The sequence below is a fragment of the Leptonychotes weddellii genome, chromosome 7 (genome assembly GCF_054177405.1).
Source record: "Leptonychotes weddellii isolate Sample4059 chromosome 7, ASM5417740v2, whole genome shotgun sequence".
Classification (NCBI taxonomy): domain Eukaryota; kingdom Metazoa; phylum Chordata; class Mammalia; order Carnivora; family Phocidae; genus Leptonychotes; species Leptonychotes weddellii.
Window position 1 is genome coordinate 43,874,827 of NC_138375.1, and position 23,121 is coordinate 43,897,947.

The 23,121-nt window shown below is 41.0% G+C and overlaps 1 protein-coding gene across 1 annotated transcript; it reads right to left on the reverse strand.

Annotated features, from left to right (window-relative positions):
- Positions 1-3,285: 3,285 nt before the first annotated feature.
- On the reverse strand, positions 3,286-21,594 carry HAVCR2 (hepatitis A virus cellular receptor 2). The gene is made up of 7 exons (XM_006730478.3): positions 21,229-21,594; positions 19,661-19,999; positions 18,476-18,559; positions 14,373-14,413; positions 12,546-12,672; positions 9,215-9,251; positions 3,286-7,394 (listed from the first exon to the last, which is right to left on the reverse strand). Exons 1-7 carry the CDS (start codon positions 21,281-21,283, stop codon positions 7,235-7,237), a joined length of 843 nt encoding a protein of 280 aa, XP_006730541.2. The 5' UTR covers positions 21,284-21,594; the 3' UTR covers positions 3,286-7,234.
- Between the last annotated feature and the right edge of the window lie 1,527 nt (positions 21,595-23,121).

Sequence of the window (23,121 nt, forward strand, 5' to 3'; positions counted from 1 at the left end):
GCTATCTCTCTCTCTGTCAAATAAAAAAAAAAAACGACATCACAGATTTGTTTTTGGATTAAAACTTTCAGTCTTCACCTGTGTCTTGCTGCATAATCACATGATCCTGAGACTTTTCATCCACACCCATTTTAGGGGAAATGGGGGATCAAAGACAGGTAGCAGCATTGGGCTTTTGTTAGATAGGGTTAGGGTAGTTTTCAAAAGGACTCTCCCAAACCAAGACCATTGCAGGACTGTGGCACCAAGTTAAATAAACTGCCTGTGCTAGGAGCAATTAGGCAAAATACACACTGAGTTCGGCCGAAACCCTAGGCAAGGCACTGTGTTGGCGGTGGGCATTGCGACTTTCAACAATGTCCGGAACACCCTCTGTTCATTAATAATATACTTTGATAGGGTGTCAACATTTTATTGGAACACTCACATAGAACTGTTCCCAAGAAATATTAAGTGGGGGAAAAAAGCTCACACAACAATCTATTTCATAGAAACCCATTTTTGTAAAAACACTGTGACCAAATGACAACAGTGGGGATACCCATCCAACATGGTCAGAGCATCCTCTCTGGCAGGGAGGCAAGCAGAGGCAAGGGGGACTTTCAGTTTAAGGCTATGTATGTATCATTTCAGTATTTTTTTAATTTTTTTTTTTGAGGGAGAGAGAACAAGCATGAGCGGGGAGGGGGGTGGCAGAGGCAGAAGCAGACTCCCCGCTGAGCTGGGAGCCCGAACAGGACTCCATCCCAGAACCCCAAGATCACAACCTGAGCCGAAGGCAGACGCTTAACTGACTGAGCCACCCAGGCGCCCTCATTTCAGTATTTTAAAACAAGAATGTACCAGTATACTGCTTAAATAATGTATGTAAAATGTTTTAACTAAATAAAAATTAAAAAACCAAGCAAGTCCCCAAACTGCATGTTCTCACAAAAGCGGAAGTCTTTTACATTCATGTAACATATTTTTCACAACCTAATTACAACCATCCTCTTCTTTATCCCAGACGGAAAAGAAAGCAGCTTAAGTCGCCTAAAGCCACATTCAGACATCACCAAGCACCCAGAAAGATGGCAGATTATGAAATAATGCTTTAATAAATATACAAGTGCTTATACTGTAAAGCACATGTTTTTCTACAAAATAGAAAATACATCAAGTCACTCTATGTTTACTCAGGGGTTCTGCCATTAGAATCTATGACACCTGGGGCGCCTGGGTGGCTCAGATGGTTAAGCGTCTGCCTTCGGCTCAGGTCATGATCTCGGGGTCCTGGGATCGAGTCCCGCATCGGGCTCCCTGCTCAGTGCAGAGCCTGCTTCTCCCTCTCCCTCTGCCACTCCCTCTGCTTGTGCTCTTCTGTCGCTCTCTCTGTCAAGTAAATAAATAAAATCTTAAAAAAAAAAAAAAGAATCTATGACACCTGTATTGCTTCATGCATTCACCCAATTAATATTCATTGAGCAGGTGCTGTGTGCCAGGCCATCTTTATTCTATGAGAGTCACTTGGAATTTTACAGAGTTATATTAAGGAAGTGGTAAAGACAAGGACTAGAATAGGAAGGAAAGAAGGAAAAAAATGAAGACATCACCAAAAAATGCTTTTCTGTATTTTTCAGAATCTAGTAGGCCGGTCTGCTATATGCTTACGGTCTTTCATTGTAATCAGTTGTTTGGCTTTGGGGCTGTCCTGATGAACTCTGACTTCCTTGAAGGAAAAACTTACAAATCTTTGTTTCTGTGGCACCTGTATCATGGCTTGAGTTTTTAACAGAGCAGGCAGAGATTCATTCCGTCAGTCTACAAACGCTTATATACATACATTGTTCTATAGTCATAGTACTTGAAACACAATCATAACTTTTGATACTACAGTTCCATATCTAGAACTCTATGCCTTGGAAGTACTCAAGTACACACAGGTTTTTGTATAAAGGATGTTCCTTGCAGCCTTATTTGAAATGGGAAAAAAAAACCTAAATATCTATGCATGGAGAAATGATTTAATAGATTATGCACATTTGTTCTACTTAATACCACACAATTATCTCAATGAATGTTTCTATCCCATATAATCGGACATGGACTGATGGACCTCTACAAACAGTGGAAAAAGGAAGTTGCAATGTGCTTCTTTGTGTATGAGAGAGAATAGGGAACGATCTAGAACTGTACTAATACTGTAGCCTCTAACCACATGTGGCTGTGGAGCTCTTAAAATGCGACTAGTCAGAAATGAGATGTGCTCTAAATAAAAAATACTCACTGGATTTTAAGGCATAAAATGGGGGAAAAAAGAAACTCATTAAGGATGTTCATATTTATTCTACATTAAAATAATACTTCAGATGGTTGAGTTAAAAAATCTACTAAAAATTAATTTCGCCTGTTTCTTCTTACTTTTTTAAATGTGGTTAGTAGAAATTTTTTTAAAATTACCTATGTGGCTTTCATTGTATTTCTACTAGATGGTGCTGGCTGAAAAGAATGAAGCAATAACACTGATTATTCCTGGGGAGTGGAACTGGGGAGAAACTTTAATAAAGAGGATGGGTAATAGGGACACTGACCTTTAACCTAAACTCTGTTATACTTATCAAAAAACATTTAATTTAAAATTTTAAAAATCAATAACAGTTCCAAAGTCTGTAGTTAATAGTATTATAGCAATGCTAATGTCTTAGTTTGGGCAAATGTACCAGGGTTACATAAGCTGTTAACATTAGAGGAAACTGGTGAATGAATATAGGAACTTTGTACTATCATTCCAACTTTTCTGTAAACCCTAAAGTATTTCAAAATAAAAAGTTAAAAAACAATAATAAGGGAAACAAGCAATCTAACAAGATGTGTGTCTTCCATTTCATAGAGATTCTTACTTAGTCTCAATATACTGTAAGGCTCCAAATCGGCTGTCCCACCCAGACTGCCCCTTGTAAACACACTTGCTTAAAATAAGGGAGCTAGGATAGCATCATATTTCTTAGTTTTTACCTGAGATTCCATAAGTTTGGATAACTCCTTTCTCCCACGGTGATCAGAAGCTATTTGGCTGCTGTTTACATAATAGGAATTGTTGAAGTCGGAGAGTTGCTGGAGAGAATGATGGAAGGCACCGCTCCCCCCAAGAACCTTCCAGAGACCCAGGTAGCCCAAGGCTTTTAAGCTCCTTTCCCTTGGATCCCTACTTTAAACTGTCAGATTCAACCAATACTAAGGTCAAGATATTTTTGCTAAGACATAGTGGTGAACTTTGGGATAAAGAAATGAGTCAAAAAGTCTGTATCATAATATAGCTATATATATTAGAGTATATAGTCTATTTGTTACAATATAACAAAACTGTGGGAAACAATCTTCCCCTACGTTTATACTACTTTTTACTGAAGTGTTTTCTGAACAAGAACTAAATTCAGCATGCAGTTGATCAGTAATAGCAAATGAAACTGCAAGTAAAATTTAAAACAGATTAGATATAGATGTATAGATTATGGATATTTCAGAGCTGACCAAAAGAAGGTAAACACTGCATTGGAGTATAAAATATTTCTATTTTACATGAACTGGGTCTAAAATGAATGAAAAAGTACAAACACAAAATGTAGAAATTACAAAGGACAATGTACCAACTTATCATGAAACAGGTTGCAGGTATAGAATATAGAACTATAATGAAATATTTTCCAAAGGTGACCCACCCACAAAACAATTACATTAAAATAATGTGTACTTTTAAACAGATGTCCCACTGCCACCGCACATGAATAGCTTAAATAATCATTAAAAAAAAAAAACTCACTGCTTTCTCTGGAAAAGGAGAGTCACACCATAAGCAGAAGGAATTAGAACAAGAATTCACAAAAGATTATCACTGCTATGAATAAATGAGTGACTTGGAATGATCTCTATAATTGTGGTCACCATTACTGAAGAAATGACACAGAGGATCTACAAGCCTGAAACATTTCTGATTCATACTGCTTCTTGGCACAGATTTTCCAGTGAAAATGGACTAAAATCTGAGCCCTCCTCAAGCTTGAGAACCTTTCAGCCAAATGATCCAGCTGCCCCTTCCCTTTTCCTCTCCTCCCAACTAGGTCCCAGAAAAGGATGGTGGAAAAATCTCAAAAATTGCTGCTCTAGGGCATCTATCTATACTGATCTCCAGAAGGATACAGACTTTCTGAATAGAAACTGGAGCCAAAAGTGTGTTCAGCTTCATTTTTCAAATTTATATTTAAATGAAAATTAAGTTTAAATGAGTATAGGCATGAGGGGGTACCCAAAAATCAACTAAGGAGGGACTGAACTGCTTGGAACTTCTGCCTCAGGAATCCCAAATCTAGAAGGAAGTGATATGCAGATAAAACATGGTTATACCACGTTTCTCAGTCTCAAAAGATCCAGGAGCCCCCTCTCATCCTGTGGATCTCCTATGGAAGAAAAATCCTAAGATACTTCTAAGAGCAAGCCACACATTCAATCTTATTCAACTGTTTTTAATTAAGTGACCACTTCTCTCCTGGGTTCTTTGTAGTAGTCTTGTAGGGGTTCTTTCTCCTTTCTGCCAACTTCCCCTTTCCACATCATTGACATAGAGTAGTTCCTACTCTGAAAACCGGGATTCCAGTCCTGGCTTACTGCCAGCCTTGACCTTGAATCTAACTTATCTGAGTCTTCATTTCTTTCTATGGTCAGGAAGGCAGACAGGAAAACATTGCTCTAATGCTGAAATCTCATTTTCTATTACAAAAGAAAATAATTTGAACAATTATAAAAGCACATAAAAGGAAAAAATCTGTCTCATGGCCATTTGCCCCTATGGGGTCGCCATATTAATTTTGGTATATTCTTCCAGATTTCTTTTTTAAGGCGAAAGAAAAAATTAGCATCAACTACATACATAGTTCTAGAACCTTCTTTTTTGTTAGCAAGATAGTGTTCTCCTCAAACAAGTGACATAGCACCCTGAGAGTAGGGATTTTGTCTATTTCCCTCATGGCTGTATTTCTAGGGACTAGAACAGTGTCTGGCACAAAGTAGATGCCAATAAGTGCTCACTGACTGAATGAATGGAATGAAACCTCTTACATCAGATCAAATACAAGTTCTATGGGGTCAGGGATATGTCTGTCTATTTGGTCTCTCTCTAAGGTCTCAGCACAGAATACCTGGCATACAGTAGACACTTAAATATGCATTTAATTAGCAAAACAACTCAATGAGGAAACCACTTAAGTCTTTTTAACTGCACCAGCATGCTGACATCACAATAACCGACAATTCCCCAGTTGATGAAAAAAGTCTCTTACAAGCACCATTGCAATGATCATCCCATATACATTACCCTTGTTTAAAGATTTTTGTTGGGTAAGAATCTCTTTCTGCTGGGGAAACCATTGAGCTGGTCTCAATATGTTCTGAAGTCCCTTCCCTCTAGAATTGCATAACTTTAAAATACTTATGATTAACTTTTAGTCTTGTATGAGAGCTACTGCCTATAATTTTACAAAATGATCTCCCTTCTATATCTCCCTGTAGAAAGCCAGTACTTCCTAAAACTGTCTAAATGCAGCCTGAACATTATGACTCACACAAGATTGCCAGAAAGACTCTTAGAAGAAAACAGGCTCCCTACATCCTTGGTGACCAACATTTTCTGCATAGAGCATGGTAGCTGTTTAGTTATTACCTGGGGAGGGGCAGTTTTAAGGCAGCAACAGGTCTTTATTGTTGATTCTTTATGTGCTAAGGAGGCTCAGCAGAAAGAGGAACACTGGGGTGCCTGGGTGGCTCAGTCAGTTACGTGTCTGACTCTTGATTTCAGCTCAGGTCATGATCTCAGGGTTGTGAGATTGAGCCCCACATGGGGCTCCATGCCAGGCATGGAGCCTGCTTAAGATTCTCTCTCTCCCTCTCCCTCTGCTCCTCTCCAAAAAAAAGAAGAAGAAGAAGAAGAAAAAGAAGAAGAAGAAGGAGAAGGAGAAGAGAAGGGATGGGAAGGGAAGGGAAAAAAGAAGAGAAGAGGGGAGGGGAGGGGAGGGAGGGGATGGGAGGAGAAGAGAAGAGAAAGGAGGACACAGACAAGAGAGTAATAGACTTCCTGAGCTAGAGATGATGCTAAGAAACAAACACCACTTTGAACTAGGTAAGAGCAGATATGGGATCTTAGGAGTAGCTGTGAGTTCTCCGAGAAGAGCTCTATCTAAGCCCTGCAATGGAAAAGACTGCAGAAGGCTACATTTCTTATGTTTTTTCACTCCAAAGATATTTAGTAAATTTCTATGATGTGTAAGAGCTGTGTCAGGCACTGGGCAGGCAACAAATACGCAAGATAAACAGAGTCGCCACCACCTTGAAATTGAAGCTTGGGGACCACAGTCTTTCCGCCAAAGGACTTGATGCTGATAAATATAGATTGCTGGGTGAAGGCCTTTGCCTTCTTTCCACAGAATTTGTGTCCCAGTCACTGCTTCTTCTTCTTCTATGAAAAACAGAGTTCCAGTTCTCTCCATGAATGGAGAAGTTGCTGGGAGATATTTCCTGTTGAGTGTGCCCCAGACAAAACTTGGCACAACACTCAGAGCACACTTCCTTTTTCTCTGGGAGCTCCTGCCACACCACAGGCCCCAGTGGGCAGTCTACCTAACTGGCAAAGGAGAGCTCTGCAGTGGCACTTACTGTCAAAGAATCAATATTCAGAGAATCTTAAGTCTTGAGACTCAGAGAGAACATTCAAGACCATCTCCTCCTCCTCCAGTAGCTTAACCTTTTATAGGTCACAGATCTCTTTGAAAATCAGCAGCACCTTCTGACTTTCTGTTCAAAAAGACATGCACGTATCTCAGCATGTAATTTTTCCTATATTTTCAGGAGCTTTGTGTATCCATCATGTGACTGAATTTCCTGGCATTTCAGGGACCGCATATTAAGAATTCCTACTCTCTATAAAAGCCCATTTGAGCTCTAATGCCCTAATTAGCAGTCTCTGAGTCGGGTAGCCCTGGTGGCTGAAACACAGAGGTAATGTTGTGCCTAACTGCAGTGCAGGTCACAGTTCCCTCCCTGTGGGAGCTAATTATCTTCAGAAAATGTAAAAACTCTGCTCGGTGGCTGTGGACAGAGCCTCTATAACCAATGAGCTGACACATTTCATAGGTTCCAAAGATGAAACCACACTCAAAAATGACGTAGTGGGATCTGGTGGCATTTAAAGGGTTAAACCTCTAAGTTGTCAGGATTGCTGCCCATCGTTGACATAGCAGTAGTATTCATACGGATCTTCCATTTCATATACGTTCTCTTCAATGATATAGATGTTTTCCTGCGAGCGCATTCCTTCTGCTCCTATATTTGCTAACCCCGAGGGAGGGGGGTTGGTCAAAGTGACGAGGCTGTGGAAAGAAATGTTGCAGTTGAGTTCAGCATCTCCTGGGCAGCACAGAATAGAGTTAAGACAACAAGCCTGGCTGAAGAGACAACAACCAAATGTAGCACATGATCCTTGATCAGGTCCTAACTAGGAGGAAAAGGCCATAAAACATCAGTAAAATAATGTGTGGAACAATTGAGGAAATTTGAATTCATCTTCATTTTCTTAAGCACAAAAATGGCATTGTATTATAAGGAGGGACAGAATGAGGTGTTGAGGTGAAGTGTCAAGATGCCTGAAATGCCCTTACAAATGGTTCAGGAAAAAACTGTGTATATAAACAGAGAAACAGACCAAGCAAGTACATCAAAATGTTAAATCACGAGTTTCCTTGAAAGGTTCTATTGTTCCTTGTATGGTAACTTCAGTTCTTCTGTGGGCTTGAACAATTTCAGAAAGAAAAAAAATATGAATATGTAATGGACCCAATCAGACTTGAGTTTGAATTCTGTCTCTTACCAGTCATATGACCTTTGGTAAATTGGGTGGTTGGTTGTTTCTTTTTTCATTCACTCAATCAAGAAATATTTAATGTGTTACATATTGTTCTAAGAAGCAAGAAATGCTTCAGTGAACAATACACAAAAATCCCATGAAGGCTGCATGTTAGTAAACTTTGTGTCTCAGTGTCCTCGTCTGTAAAATGGGAATAATAAGAATTCTGTCTCACAGGGCTGCCATAAGGAATATTTTTATTCACTCAATCATCAGATATTTAAGTGCCCACTAAGCATCATGTGCTGTATTAAGGGATATAGATACTAATGTGGCAATAATGCCCTAATTTTCTATGGAGCTTACATATATAGATAGAGATGAACATTAACCAAATAATTTCACCAAATAATTTCAACCAAATAAAGAATTAATGAATGTAAATATTACCTATGGGTAGTATCACGTTTCAAGTTTCAGCTCTAAAAACAAATCCTGGTACAGATGATTGAAAGCCAATGATAATTAAATATTTTATTTGGCCTTGTTGGACTTTTTTACTGTATTTTGTCTTCATAAATATACTATCTATACTTTGTCTATAATTACTCGTGGTTTAGATAGTATTCAATAGGCAGAGTCTTTTTTTTCTTTTTTTACTGCATTCTACCCATGTACCAAATATCACTAAATTCTACTAGAAGTTATTTAAGCTTTGTGTATTTGGAATGGAGGTGTGTGTGCATGTGTATATATGTATACATGTGTATATAGTCAAAAATGGATACCAAGACTGCAGTGTAATAGACCCGTAGATCTCAACCCTGTTCCCACACTAGAATTACCTGGAAAGCTTTTAGAAAAACACCTATGCTTAGGTCTCATCCCCAAAGATTCTGATTTATTTGCTCTGGGGTTGGCAGCAATATGTTCAAGTGCCCTAGGTGATTCTAATAGACATGTAAGTTAAGAATGCCTGGGCTTAGCTATAAAAGCCCTAAGAGTAGATTCTGGGTTTCTTGCTCACTTTTGTAACCCAGTGCCCAACCAGAGCCTGAATGTAGCTCAATCACTGGAAGGGTCAATTCACTGAAAAAAAAACATTAATATACAAAAAGAGCATTTCCTATCAATAGCGAGATGAATTCTATAACTTTAGGCAATGAAGCTAGAGAAATCAGAAAGGAAAACAGAGCAGTGTGTTTAACTGGTATTGCATTAATCCATGCCTAAGGTAAGAACGAAGTATAAGTTTAAATCCTAGGGCAGGACTTCTAAGAGCAAAGCCATCTTAGAGTAGGGGCCTCCAAGATTCCCACCTTCCCCTACCCCACCCATTATTCTTACCTTGAATTCTGTAACTTCTCTTTTCTATAAGAATACCCTAGGTAAAAGGTGGAAGAAAAGTCAATTAAAATGTTCTCATAAAACAAATGAGATAAGAAATAAAATGAACACACTGGAGGCAAGGATTGTTTAGGGAAATCTGGTCTCCCCTTGGATTGAAATAAATCAAACTATTAGTGTGTGTCTTGATTTATTACATGGATTATGCTAGTAAGTAATAAAGATGCATTTCTTACATTCAGCAAATATATGGAGCATCTACTATGTGCCTGATAGTATGCTAGGCACTGGGGATGCAAAAGTGAATTGTGAGCCCTGACTTCTTAAAACTTGTGTTCTAGTGAGGGGGGCATTTAAAATAATAATCTCTAATGGTGGAACTAACAATGTATTGGAACAGATGATGGAGAAGGCAGTCAGGAAAAACTCTCAGGAGAGGTGAACTTTAAGCTCAGTTCTGAACAAAGAGAATATGTCAGCCAAGTGAAGAGCCAGGGGGAGAATTCAGGTAGAGGGAAGCCCTAATAAAGATGATGGTGGGTTCCTGAAACTGAAATAAGAGAGTGGCCCAAGATAAGGTCTGAGAGCTAGGCTGGGGCTAGCTCCAAAGGACCCTTTAAGTCATAATCAAGATTTTTGGATTTTACTCCAAGACCTTTAAGATATAATTGGAGAGCAGAAATATGAGAGCTGATTGGATTTTAAGAACACCCTAGCTGCTATGTGAGGAAAAGATTAAAAGGAAGTATAAAAAAAAATGAAGAAGTAGAGATCATGATGCCTCAGATCAGAGTAAGGTGGTGACCAAGAGAGATGCAGAATAATAAATGGATTTTACATGTATTTTGGAGAAAGTCTGCAGGAATTAAAATTGGATTTTGTGTTAGGAGGAAACAGGATTCAAGGATGGCCTCTGGCTTTCTGGCTTAAGCAACCAGATGGATGGTAGAGAAACACTATAATGGGAAAGACCAGAGAGGCAGAAGTTGTGTTCTGGGAAGGTGAAATATGGACTCTAGACCTCCATTTTGGACATGTGAAATGTGGGAGACATCTAAGTGGAGGTATCAACAATACAAACACTCTGAGTTGGAGAGGGAAATTAAGGATGACCTGTAAGCCTGTGGAAATATAGATCATCACCTAAAGGGTGTAGAAGAAAGGGAAAGGGCCAGCCCTGAGGAATATCAACATCTAAAGGTCAACAGAAAAAGAAATAACAAAAATGACTGAAAAGAAATGGCCAGTGAAGTAGGAGAGTGGTGTTCTAGAAGCCCAGAGAAGGAAGACTTTATAGAATGAGTGAGGATCAATTTGGTTAAATATTGCTAAAAGATTGACGACAATGAAGACAGAGGTGTCTACTGGATTTAGAAAATGGAGGTCGTCGGTGAGCTTGACTAAAACTATTTCCTCGGTGCTTCAGGTGTAGAAGCTAAAGGATGGGTTGGAGAGTTCAGGGGATAAGAAGTAGGAAAAACTCATCTGAGAGATTTGCCTGTGAAGGAGAAAGGAGAAATGGGAGTAGCTAAGGAGGAATGTGTGAGTTAGAACGTATTTTTATGTTAATGAAAGTAGAATAAATAGAAAGGGAGAGGTAGATGATTCCAGAGAAAGGGGTAAAAGGAGGAATGAAGTCTTGGCTAAGGCAAAGGAGAAGGAACAGGTCTTTGATACTTCATCGGTTGAGTGAGAAATGAGGGAGGTTTGAGTAGTACTGAGGTGTGGATGCTCATTGCAGAGAGTGCACTAGAAAGATACAGGATTGCTGGTTGTATTGCTGCCAATTAATGGCTTTGATGTCCTGACTTAAACACCCGTCACCTTGGTTTTAAGATCTTCTCCAGCAACTTCTAGGGAAAAGATCACAAATCAAATAGGACTTTCCCATCTGTTTTTCTAAGTAGCCATGTTTTTGGAGTAATACAGATGTGGGTACAAAGTGTCAGACTTCTCCCGTTGAGAAGAAACCTCACTTCAAGCCTCTTTACACAAACTAGAATGGCCCCTAATATCCAGGCCATGGCAGAACTCAGAAAGGTAGTGAGAGCTATTATTGCTCTTGATCATCTGTAGGCATTACATTCATGTGATCAATTCACAAACTCCCCTGCTACCTCTCAGTAAACCCAGGTAAGTGTGGATGGGGTAGCTTCTTTCTTTGAACAATCCATTTACCAATAATGGCAGAACAGCATAATGGGGAGGAACAGGAGAATCTTGTCTTCAGATTCCATATCAATTAACCATATGACTTTGGACAGCTGCTAGTTCTCCATTTGGCAAATTAGAATAATATTAGTATCTTTCTCAGTAGGATAGTTATGGTAGTTATGAGGATTTAATGCGCATAAAGCACTCAGCAGCTTTAAGCCACACAACTAGGGTGACCAACTGGTCCTGGTTTTCCCGGCACTGTCCCAGTTTTAGCACTGGAATCCCACATCCTAGGAACCCCGTCACACCTGGGCAAATCTGGGATGGTTGGTCACCTGATATGCCCTCCATGTTTAAGTATTAGTAGGAAAGCCTGCTAGAATGTACTAAGCCCTGGGGTATAAGGCCTTGGCCTCTGCCCTCAAAGAGAAGAGAATATACCGCAATTACAACAGTGTGTGAGGCTTCTGGGGCGATGGCAATAGTTGGGTCTTGATTGTAGTGATAGGTCCCAAAGTGTGATTCTCTAATGAAATTCATCAAGTTGAACATACTTTAAATATGCAGCTAGAGTATATAAACCATACCTTAAGATTTTTTTAAATAAAAATAACTTAGAAAACAATGTGTGCGTGAGTGCCATGAAGGAGCAAAACACAAATGCTGCAATCCTGGCCAATGACCCATTGGTAAAAGGACTTGTCATCTCTCTCTAAAGACCTGTGCCTAAGGAACAAATAAGATAGGAAAATGCACAGAAAGAAATTACATTTGTTGTTGTGCTTCCTAATAAACCTAATGCATGGCTTAAAGAGGTTTGTGTTCCTAGCCAAAGGTAAGAGACTAGGTGCTAGAATCAGCCTGCCTGGGTTTGAATTCCAGCTTTGCCTCTTAGGGATTCTGAAAACTTGGCAAAGCAGCTTACTCTCTCGTAGCTATACTTCCTACATTACAAAACGGTGATAAATACTACCTACTGCATAAGATGGTGACGATAAAATGTAGGTAAAAACATTTAGCACAATGCCTACGTATTACATGGTAAACGTTGAGTAAAAAATAGCTATCACCTTCAGGTATAAATATAAGCTTATATTTATATCTAGGTTTGTGTTGGTTCCTTTGTTAACAGTTCCTCATCAGAAGGAGAGAGAAGTAACATGAACCAACTTACATGTGAGAATTAAAGCACCAATGATGAGAAGGAGAGCCAGTCCAGCAGAGATCCCTGCTCCGATGTAGACGGCCATTCTGGTGGTCATACCAGCGTCTTGTAACTCATTAGCCCATGTAGGTATTTGCTAGGGAAACACAAACTGGACTGCAGCAGATGGCCAGAAATCAGTTGTGTGCTCAGCCAGTCTCGTGACCTGTGCATCAGACGGTCCCTTTCACAGCACCACAGCGGTGCGGGGACCTTGAGACTACTCGTGATGTGTCTCCTTCCAGACAGGCCTCAAACCACCAAAGAAAGGCATGAGCATACTCTTCAGAGTTAGTAAGGGAATAAAATGTGTCACTTCTATGCTGTTAGGGGCACAAGGAGCCCTTAGTAAATGGAATCCCCTCCCCCCCAAATAAAAATGGGCTTTAGAGTGGAACCCCATTCATTCAAGGTCCCTGGCATTCCAGGGAGTTTCAGAGTGGTTGAAACTTGGTGTCTTGCAGAGAAACACCCATACTCACAGAAAGACAGTGATTTAAGAGCCGGGCCTTTGCAGTCAGACAGTTCTGAGTTCAAGCCCCAGCTCTGCCACCATTGTGTAGAGTTCTTGGGAAAATTAAGTAATGAGATTTATAAAATGCTTGGCACAGGGCCTTGTATACAATAAATGCTTAAGCAGTGATAACTATTATGGCTATTGCTCTAATCAATTGGATTTTTTAACTGAGAGTCAGAAAATTCTTCTGCTTCCAAAACTTCAGCCCATGTTCCCCTTTAAAAACAGTAATAGTAAACATTTTTAAAACAAAGATGTCAAAGGAATTAAATCTTCCATTTATTCAATAAACATTTACTGCAGGAGTGCTATAATATGCAAGATACTACACATTAAACACTATGGATGTCCAGAGGTACTTAGAGTCAGTCCTTGGTCGCAGAGACGGGGAGGGACAAACACAAAGTGCTGAGCCTCAGTAGTGAACACACAACTAGGGGACTTAGTCAAATGAAGGCAGACTCCTGGATATGTCCCCAAAGAATCTCTAAGTCGCTACTATAAGCTTGCTATCTAGGGGATTCCCTTTTATTCTGAAAAGGTGGGAGACACTAAATTTGTGGTTAATTAAAATATTGATTTATTTATAGTTGGATATAGAAATTCTTGGCTTCAAATATTCCTGACTGGTGTCTTGTCACATATAAAAAAATTTAAATAATCTTTCTCATTAGGGTTGCCATGGAAATGAGAAGAAATATACTCTAGGGAGCTGGAGGGTCCTTGAACCGTCCACAGTGGCATACAGTTGTGAAATAGGAGAAAAGGGACAAGGGCGTAGTGTTTCTTCGTTTTGGTTTCCCAGCACTTACCACGTGCCGGGCACTTTACCTCCATCCCCTCATTTCACCCTTACAATAGGCCTATGCAGTTAGAACTGGTATCATCAACATGTGACAGCCAAGGGCTCTGAGGCTAAGGGAGATTAAGGCATTTTTTTTTCCCCCAAGCAGAGAGCAAACAAGAAGGAAGACTAAAGGGCGCCTGGGTGGCTCAGTTGGTTAAACGACTGCCTTCGGCTCAGGTCATGATCCCGGAGTCCCTGAGTCCTGCGTCTGCGTTGGGCTCCCTGCTCGGCAGGGAGCCTGCTTCTGCCTCTGACCCTCCCCACCTCGCGCTCTCTCTCTGTAACTCATTCTCTCTCTCAAATAAATAAATAAAATCTTTAAAAAAAAAAAAAAAAGAAGGAAGACTAAAGCTGAACTTCCTTTTCTCTGAGTTGAGCATGAGGTTAGTGCACACACCCACATAGACACACACACACACGCAAAGTCACTTACAGTTTGTTGGTTATCATGGAGGGCCTCCAGTGTCTGTGTCTCTGCCATAAAGAGAAAAAAAAATAGCCAATAGAACAGCTTAGAATGTTTTCTTTTATCTGACTTTTTAAAAAATCCTAAAGATGCCTATGTCTATAATCCTATTTGAAATTAATTCTACTCTATACTCTTCACAATAATTTATTGTGAGACCAAAATTTTCTTTTTTTTTTTTTTTTTTTAGACCAAAATTTTCTAAACACTTGCAAATCAATTTTAGGATGACCATATTTTTTTTAACCAGATAATGAACCCAACTACTTAGGTTCCATGAAAAGGAGACCTCTACCAGGAAGACCTCTGTTGAGTATGTGGTTTGTTGTGTCCACAGGGCCCCAAAGAGGGCTGCAGAATTCCAACAACATTGATAACACTCAAGCAGGCATTATATTGTAATTAGACTTTGAAAGATAACAAAAGTTAATTTTCTTGAAAAAGTTTAACCTTTACTCATTAAGAGGGAGATAGGGTATTTAGTTGTCTAAAAAGGAAAATAATAATAACCATGGCTCTAATTTACCATGAGCAGACATTGTGCTAAATTCTTTGAGCAAAGGATCTCATTTAGCGTTCAAAACAATTATCCTAAAGTAGGGACTATTAGCCCCATTATACAGATGAAGAAGCTGAGAATTCGGAAGGGAAGGAACTTACCCAGGGTTACGCAGCTCAGTGAATAACAGAAATGGCCTTCCGGTTTAGGTCTGCACGGCTTCAAACATATACTCCTAACTATGCTGCCTTCAACAACCTTCGCCTTGGCACGGTCACTATCAAGTGGTCCCATTGCCCAGTTGCCAGCTCACCTTCTTTCCTTTTTACCCATTTATTTATTCGTCTATCTATTTGATGAACATGTCTATACCCTGACTCTGTGCCAGGCACAGGGGGCAGAGCGGCCAACAGCAATGGGCACAGGTCCTGACCTCACAGACACAGCCTTCTAAAAATCAATAGATTGTCAGCCTTGGGAAAATTAAGGATGCCTGCTCCTGTCTCTGGCTGAGTCAGAGGCTCTGAAACGTCTTCTTTTTTTTTTTTTTTAATTTTATTTTATTATGTTATGTTAATCACCATACATCATTAGTTTTTGATGTAGTGTTCCATGATTCATTGTGTGTGTATAACACCCAGTGCTCCATGCAGAACGTGCCCTCTTTAATACCCATCACCAGGCTAACCCATCCCCCCACCCCCTCCCCTCTAGAACCCTCAGTTTGTTTTTCAGAGTCCATAGTCTCTCATGGTTCATCTCCCCCTCCGATTCCCCCCTTTCATTTTTCCCTTCCTACTTTTTTTTTTTTAACATATAATGTATTATTTGTTTCAGAGGTACAGCTCTGTGATTCATCAGTCTTACACAATTCACAGCACTCACCATAGCACATACCCTCCCCAACGTCTATCACCCAGCTGCCCCATCCCTCCCACCCCCACCACCCCAGGTTCTGAAACTTCTTAAATGTCATGGCCACTTTCTGGAAGCCTAAAGGTCTAAGTCCTTTCATTTAGAGCCCTTGGTTTAACAAACCATGATTTTAATATTAAAATTTTAATATTCTCAGCCTAAAAATATTTTTTTAAAAAAGGAAATAAAAGAAATTCTCTTCCACTTACCTTTGCTCTTATTACTACCCAAAAGGAATTTAAAGTGTAAAAACCACATTGGTGGAACTGCTAAGTAAATATGAATCTTAACCACACATCAGATTTTCTAATATAATTCCAGTTTCTGCTTCCCTGTAATTATTTTTCTTGGTCTAAATGGTAAGACTGACTTCTCCTATTTTTTTTTTCAATTTACAGTGAAAATACTCCAACAGCACTCTATTTATTGATTATCACAGCTTAATTTCACATAGATAGCCATCAGCCAAAGTGACTGGGACAGTTAGAAAAATCTGCATTCGTTTCCCTAGAGAACCCAAGACTCGGCTGGAGTGGAGAGGGTAGTAGGGGTGGGATGCGATGTTCTTAAAAGTACATAAATCTGTAGTTACCATCTAGCACATATTACCTGCCAGACATGGTGCTTAGCACTTTATTTGCATAATAGCTTTTAATCTTCACCTCAATATATAGGTACTATTATTTTTCCATTTTTCAGATGAAGAACCTGAGTCTCAAAGAGGTACTTTCCCTAAGATCACACAACCAGTAATTGGCAAACCTGAGATTCAAACCAAGTCTACCTTCAGAGCTGAGGACTCACCATAACCTGGTTCTGCCTCCTTCAGGTGGAAGAGACAGGACATTGTTTTGTGTTCAAGGTATGTTTAGGAGCTTCCAAGACCCTTGGAACTTTTACTTGTTAATGTTCCACTCCACTTAATAGCAAACATATTCAATGTACCCACGTTCCGCACTAAAAGAAAAGGTATATATACCTACACCAAGTTGACTTGCAAGAGGAGACCCCATCTTTGTTGCCCTAGAGGGAAGGAACTAACAAGTAAAAAGGGAAAAGGACTTGTTTATGATCTCGACAACCCTGAGGAAAGGCACTGCCTCGTGAGGAAGGTGTGTGGGCATACAGTGAATGCCCACTTGGTGGTGACGTTGTAAAGAACATTGGAGCCCAGGATGGGAACATGGGCACACAATAAATATGGGGTATGACTTGATAAGGGTTAATTACAGGGAAGCAGAAACTGGATTTACATTAGAAAATCTTGCGTGTGGTTAAGATTCATGTCTATTTAGCAGTTCCATCAATGTGGTTTTTAAACTTTAAATTCCTTTGGGGATGAGGGTTGTCATCTGGTCCCACCATATTTAGTTTTCTCACTAATTGCATAAAAGATGTTGGCTACCAATCGCTAAAGAACCACCAAAGATTAAGCCAGTAGAGAGCTGAAGTTAATACTTATAATAATAACTAATATTCCAGTGCTTTCTGTGAGCCAGGTACTACACTGAGCACTTTGCATACATTGTCACACTCAGTTTTTACAACAATCTTATGCAATAGACACTGGGATTACCCCCAGTGAAGAGGTAGGGAAATTGAGCCTCATAGAGTTTGAGCAGTTTTCCTTTGAGCTCACAAAGGTAGTATGAAGAGCTGATATTGGAACCCTGTCACTGACGTACTTAACCACAATCTCATTCTGCCTCCAGATCTAACTGGTAACATTAAAGACAATAACCAACATGTACTGAGTACATACTATGATCAAATACTGGGCTAAGCACTTGAGACACCCTTTCTTACTTATATCTCATGAGGTGGGACTTAAGAGATTTATGAGATTAAGATACAGGATACGCCGGTTATTACCCTCATCTTACTAAATGGAAGACTGAGCTCCAGAGAGTATAAGAAGGACCAGGAATCTGACAGGAGACATTTAAGATTAATCTCCCTGCTCAGTGTGACCTGAGGTCTGCTCTTTTGACCCTATCTTCTCACCAGAGCAGCATGAAAAATTCCTTGCCGAATTACTCAAGGAATTTAGCTGCTCTTTCTGAGGATGGAATCGAAAGAAGATGGTGGGCTTCATTCTAGTTAGAAGAGATCCTTGAAATCACCGAATCCAACCCCAAACATGGACTGGAGCCAATCTATGACAAAACATCCCAGTTTGGGAGTCATTTGAAAAATAATGACAATGTAATGAGTTTTTTATTAGATTAAATTTATTTAATTTATAAACATGTCTTTTTTAATGCAATAATGGCATTCGTAGAATTTTTTTTTCTTATTTGGCAAAATATGTAGATCACCAGAATTTTGGTTTTGGATGGAGTGGGAATTTTACTAGGTTACAAAATCCAAAGTCTCTAAACCCTCTCCTTGGAGAGAACAAGAAGCAGAGATCCAGGGAAGTGAAAGGTTTCAGCCAGGTCACAGGGCTGCTTGTGACTAATTCTGAATCCTAGCTCAGGACCCCTTTTTCCCAGCAAAGGTTTGTCCCCACCACTCCCCTCCCCACGCACATCTCAGGTGCCCAGGGACGTTCACGCCTCCACTCAAACCCTTTTCTCCTCTCTTTCCCATACTCAGAATCCTTCGAACTCTGAAAACACCTGAGGGCTTCCTGCTACACCTCCCATATAATTACCTGCGCCACGTCCCTTGGTGGTGAGCATCCGTGGAAAGGCTGCAGTGAAGTCCTTCCATGGAGTCCGAGCAGAGGTGACCTTGGCTAATATCAGAAAACAACATAAGGATGCGGCTCCTCTGAGAGCAGAGAGCTTGTGGCAGGGAATCAAAGGGGCAGCAGAAAAAATAGGAAACGTGACAAATGAAGAGAAGCAGATGCCCAACTGCCAAACCTACCTGGACACCTTCCTTGAGAGTGTACGACACTCTTAAAATGTTGGGCAGAGGCGTGTTACAGGCATCATTGCCACAGTCTAATTGTTAATAATAGAACTAACAGCCACCCAAATGGCCATGCTAAATGCTTTCCATAAAACACTCGTAAAATCCCTCCAGGGGCCTGCGTGGTAGGAATTACCATATTTCATAGAGGAGGAGTTCACGGAGTTTGAATAACTTGCCCAAGATCACACAGATAGTTAAAAGGCAAAGTTGGATTTAAACTCAGCTCCATCAGCCACACACTATATGCTCTATAAATCTTTTTTTTTAAGATTTTATTTATTTATTTGACAAAGAGAGACACAGCGAGAGAGGGAACACAGGCAGGGGGAGTGGGAGAGGGAGAAGCAGGCTTCCTGCTGAGCAAGGAGCTGATGCGGGGCTCCATCCCAAGACCATGGGATCACGACTTGAGCTGAGGGCAGACGCTCAACGACTGAGCCAGCCAGGCACCCCTATGCTCTATAAATCTTAAAACACGTGAGCACATGCACCCCACCTGTGCTCCGTCCGGTGGTTCTCAATCCTGGCTGCACAGAGGGGAGAATCATTTAAGGCAGACTTTGTAAAATCCTAGTGCTGGGGCTCTACCTCCAGAGACACCGATTTCTCTGGTTCGTGGGTAGGGACCAAGGAGTTATAGGTGTTTAAAAAACTGTCCAGGTGATTCTAATGAGCAGTCAGGTTCTTGAACCACCAATCTTGACCTTTCCTCCCATTCTGTAGATTCTGTCCATGAGTTTTAAAATAGATGAAGGCAATTAAAAGTGGCTGGCTGTCACTGGTGGAACATGTTAAACTTCAGGTCTTAGGGACCCACCCCAAGGGCTGTAACTGGGGAGATCAGAAGGGAGACCAAGCAGTATATTTACTATTACCTGCAGGTGATTTTATTCAAGAAGGCATGCAAAGGTCCACTCACCTGGTTTGATGACCAACTCCAGGTTTAATTTTTTATCATTCATTGGGCCTGGGAATTGGATCCGGCAGCAATAGGTCCCACTGTCCGTTGTAGTCACATTCTCTATAGTCAAGGACACATCTCCTTTGTGGATATTCCTCTTTAGCTGGTATCTGTTGGATGTCTGATATTTCAAGTTCCTTCCATCTGTGCTGAGCACCATACTATGACATTCAAACACAGGACAGGGTCCCCTGCCCCAGCAGACAGGCACAAGATCATCAGAAGTGGTTGGAGAGTAGGTGCAGGGTAGATCAGCATTCTGACCCACTTCAGCTACGTATACCCCTTCCAAAGACCCTGAACAGACAGTGAAAGAAAGCAAGATCAGGCAATGAGTGAGGTTGGTTGGTTTCAAGAAAACTGTAAGTAATGCCTTATAGAATAAAAAGCAAACCAGTGCTGCCATCCTATTGGAAGATGATTCATTATGACAATGATTCTCAGACTTGAGGAGCATCAGAATCACTGGGAAGACATATTAAAACACAGATGGCTGGGCTCAACTGCTAGAGATCCTGATTCAATAGGTCTGGGGTGGGGTAAAAGAATTTGAATTTCTAGCAAGTTCCCAGGAGCTGTTGAGATGGCCGGTCTTGGAAACTCACTTTGAAAACCAATGCCCTAAGAGAGAATTGTGGTCCAGCCCTGTGAACACTGGAGAGCAAGGCCGATGGAAATAGATAATCAGAAAATGAGTCATTGTCAGCCAGTAAAACAGCTCACGGGTCTGGGCTAGTCAGCTGCTCATTGATGAAAGGCAGTTAAACTGACATAAATCTCTCTCTCTTTTTTTAATTTTTAAATTTTTTTTAAAGATTTTATTTATTTGACAGAGAGAGAACACAAGCAGGGGGAGTGGCAGGCAGAGGGAGAGGGAGAAGCAGACTCCCCGCTGAGCAGAGAGCCTGACGTGGGGCTCGATCCCAGGACCCTGAGATTGTGACCTGAGCCAAAGTCAGACGCTCAACCGACTGAGCCACCCAGGCGCCCCTCTCTCATTTTTTTTAAGCACTTGGCACATAATGAATAAAAAACCATTGGCTGAATAAGAAGCTTGTGTATTTGAAACCACTCAGGCTATTTTGAGGTTTAAAATTAATTGCCTTTACATATACATATTAATAAATATATGTATATAGTAAAATCTTTAAACCATATAAAAGGTATATGAGAAGGATACTCCCTCTCTCTGCTCCTTCCCGTTTTCCAGTCCCCCTTCCCAGAGTACATACAGTAAGAAGCACTCATGTATTCCCATTCCTGCAACACACATACACAAATAAAAGTCTAATATATGCGTCCTTCCGCACCTTCTTTTTTCAACTGACATTTGGACTCAAAGACATTCCATATCTCTATGTGTAGTCGGCCTCCCTGTTTGCAGCATCTATCACAGCTTACTCACCTACTCCCCCACTAGTGGACATTTAGGTTGTTTCCAAACTTGCTACTGCAAACATTGCAATGACCATCCTTGTATCTTTATCCTGTAGTATCCAATTATAAAAGTCCGTGCCCAGACTTACCTGTGAGTACTAGCAGCCACACCAGGACACAGTCAAAGCAAAGAGGTGAAACCATGAATTCTGAAGAGGCCAAGTCAAAGAATGGCTCCGTTTAGTTTTAATTCTCTAGTGGAACTGGGTGGCTCTTGCAATCCAATCTCCTCCGCAATCACCGGAGCTGTGGCCACCGTCCCTGACTGCTGGCACAGCACACCAAGGCATCTGACTACCAATCTCCACTCTGTTATTGCTGCCAAGTACACAGTTACATCAAAGGAAACCCCAGTTCTCTGTCATGCTACACCACAGACATCCTGTCAGTCTCTGGTATTTATCCCTTAGTATCAACGAAAAGGAAATGACACTCAGAGGAAGCAAAGTGTCTCTCAGTCAAGAAAACTCTCAGGCTCCTGGGTGGCTCAGTTGGTTAAGCGACTGCCTTCGGCTCAGGTCAAGATCCTGGAGTCCCAGGATCGAGTCCCACATCGGGCTCCCTGCTCGGCAGGGAGTCTGCTTCTCCCTCTGACCCTCCCCCCTCTCATGTGCTCTCTCTCATTCTCGCTCTCTCAAATAAATAAATAAAATCTTAAAAAAAAAAAAATGGAAACGGGGCGCCTGGGTGGCTCAGCTGGTTAAGCGACTGCCTTCGGCTCAGGTCATGATCCTGGAGTCCCGGGATCGAGTCCCGCATCGGGCTCCCTGCTCGGCGGGGAGTCTGCTTCTCCCTCTGACCCTACCCCCTTTTGTGCACTCTCTCTCAAATAAATAAATAAAATCTTAAAAAAAAAAAGAAAGGAAGAAAACTCTCAGCAAGTAGAGAGAGGCCTCTTAGCACCTCCAGTGAAATAATCCTCTGTGTGAAATGGGTGGTGTGTGGGTCCGGCTGGTTACCAGGGAACACAAGGTAGGAACATAGAATCCATGCGTTCATTCAGTCAGATCAGGCAGTTGGTTGGTCATGTGACCAATGTTAATGAGGCTCGTAGCTACTGTGCATCAGGAACTGGACAGGGAGCTGGAGAATACCACGATGAATGGCATCTTCCTTGTCCTCACATTTTATGTCAGTTTAACTGCCTTGTACTGACACAAATTGGGCTGTGTCATATAACCTTGCTGGATCTCGGTTCCTTCATTTGTAAAATGTATAAAATGAGGAAACTGTGTTCGGTAACGTAGGTGCAGCTCCCTGCTCGAATATTCTGGCTGGACCTGAACTTCCAAACCCTTCCACTTAAGAAAGACACATTCCTTTCTGCAATGTTTCTTTTCCCCCACCGTGGGGGGATATTGAGAGGACCTCAATATTCTATGTCATCTCATGTACCCAAGATGTCCCCTTGCCTCCCACCCCAGGGGCTTCGGGCATGAATTGTCAGAAAGTGTGGAGCTCCAGCCACACTCTCCATCACGGAGGTAACATCTCAGACCCCGACAGTCTCAGCCCTGGGAGAGTGACATTTGTCTGGGAACCTTAAAAGCCAATGGTTCTTTACAAAAGTGAGCTCAGAGACTAAATAGTTTCTGAAAGCCCTGTGGCCCTCCTCCATCTTTTCTTGCTGAACTTCCTTGTCGCTCATCTTTATGGCACTAAACACATTCAATGTAAATATCCAGCTCTCGTCTTATGTGTGTACTTCCTTAACATCAGAGACGTAGCCATTACTCGAGAGATCTCAGTCAATTTCTTCATCCTATGGATAGAGGAACTGAGACCTGATAAGGTTGATCTGCCCAAAGGCATATGATTGGTAATTTCAAATGAGAACTGAGTCCCCCAACCTCCAGATTCTTTTCCACTATAAACTGTTTTATGAATTTCATATTTGCCCTTAATACGTCTGCCTACATAACTAATAACAACCAGCAAATGTCCATGTTCAAGGGGAAGGCAGAATGGATTAAACATGGGGT

What these genes read in the sequence shown, in the direction of transcription:
- HAVCR2 (XM_006730478.3), bottom strand. Translation starts at nt 21,283, where the DNA reads ATGGTTTCACCTCTTTGCTTTGACTGTGTCCTGGTGTGGCTGCTAGTA. An exon ending in GTGGCTGCTAGTACTCACAG is followed by an intron (nt 20,000 to 21,228) that starts GTAAGTCTGGGC and finishes CTGTCTGTTCAG; the next exon opens with GGTCTTTGGAAGGGGTATAC. An exon ending in TCCATGATAACCAACAAACT is followed by an intron (nt 12,673 to 14,372) that starts GTAAGTGACTTT and finishes GTGTTTCCCTAG; the next exon opens with CAAATACCTACATGGGCTAA.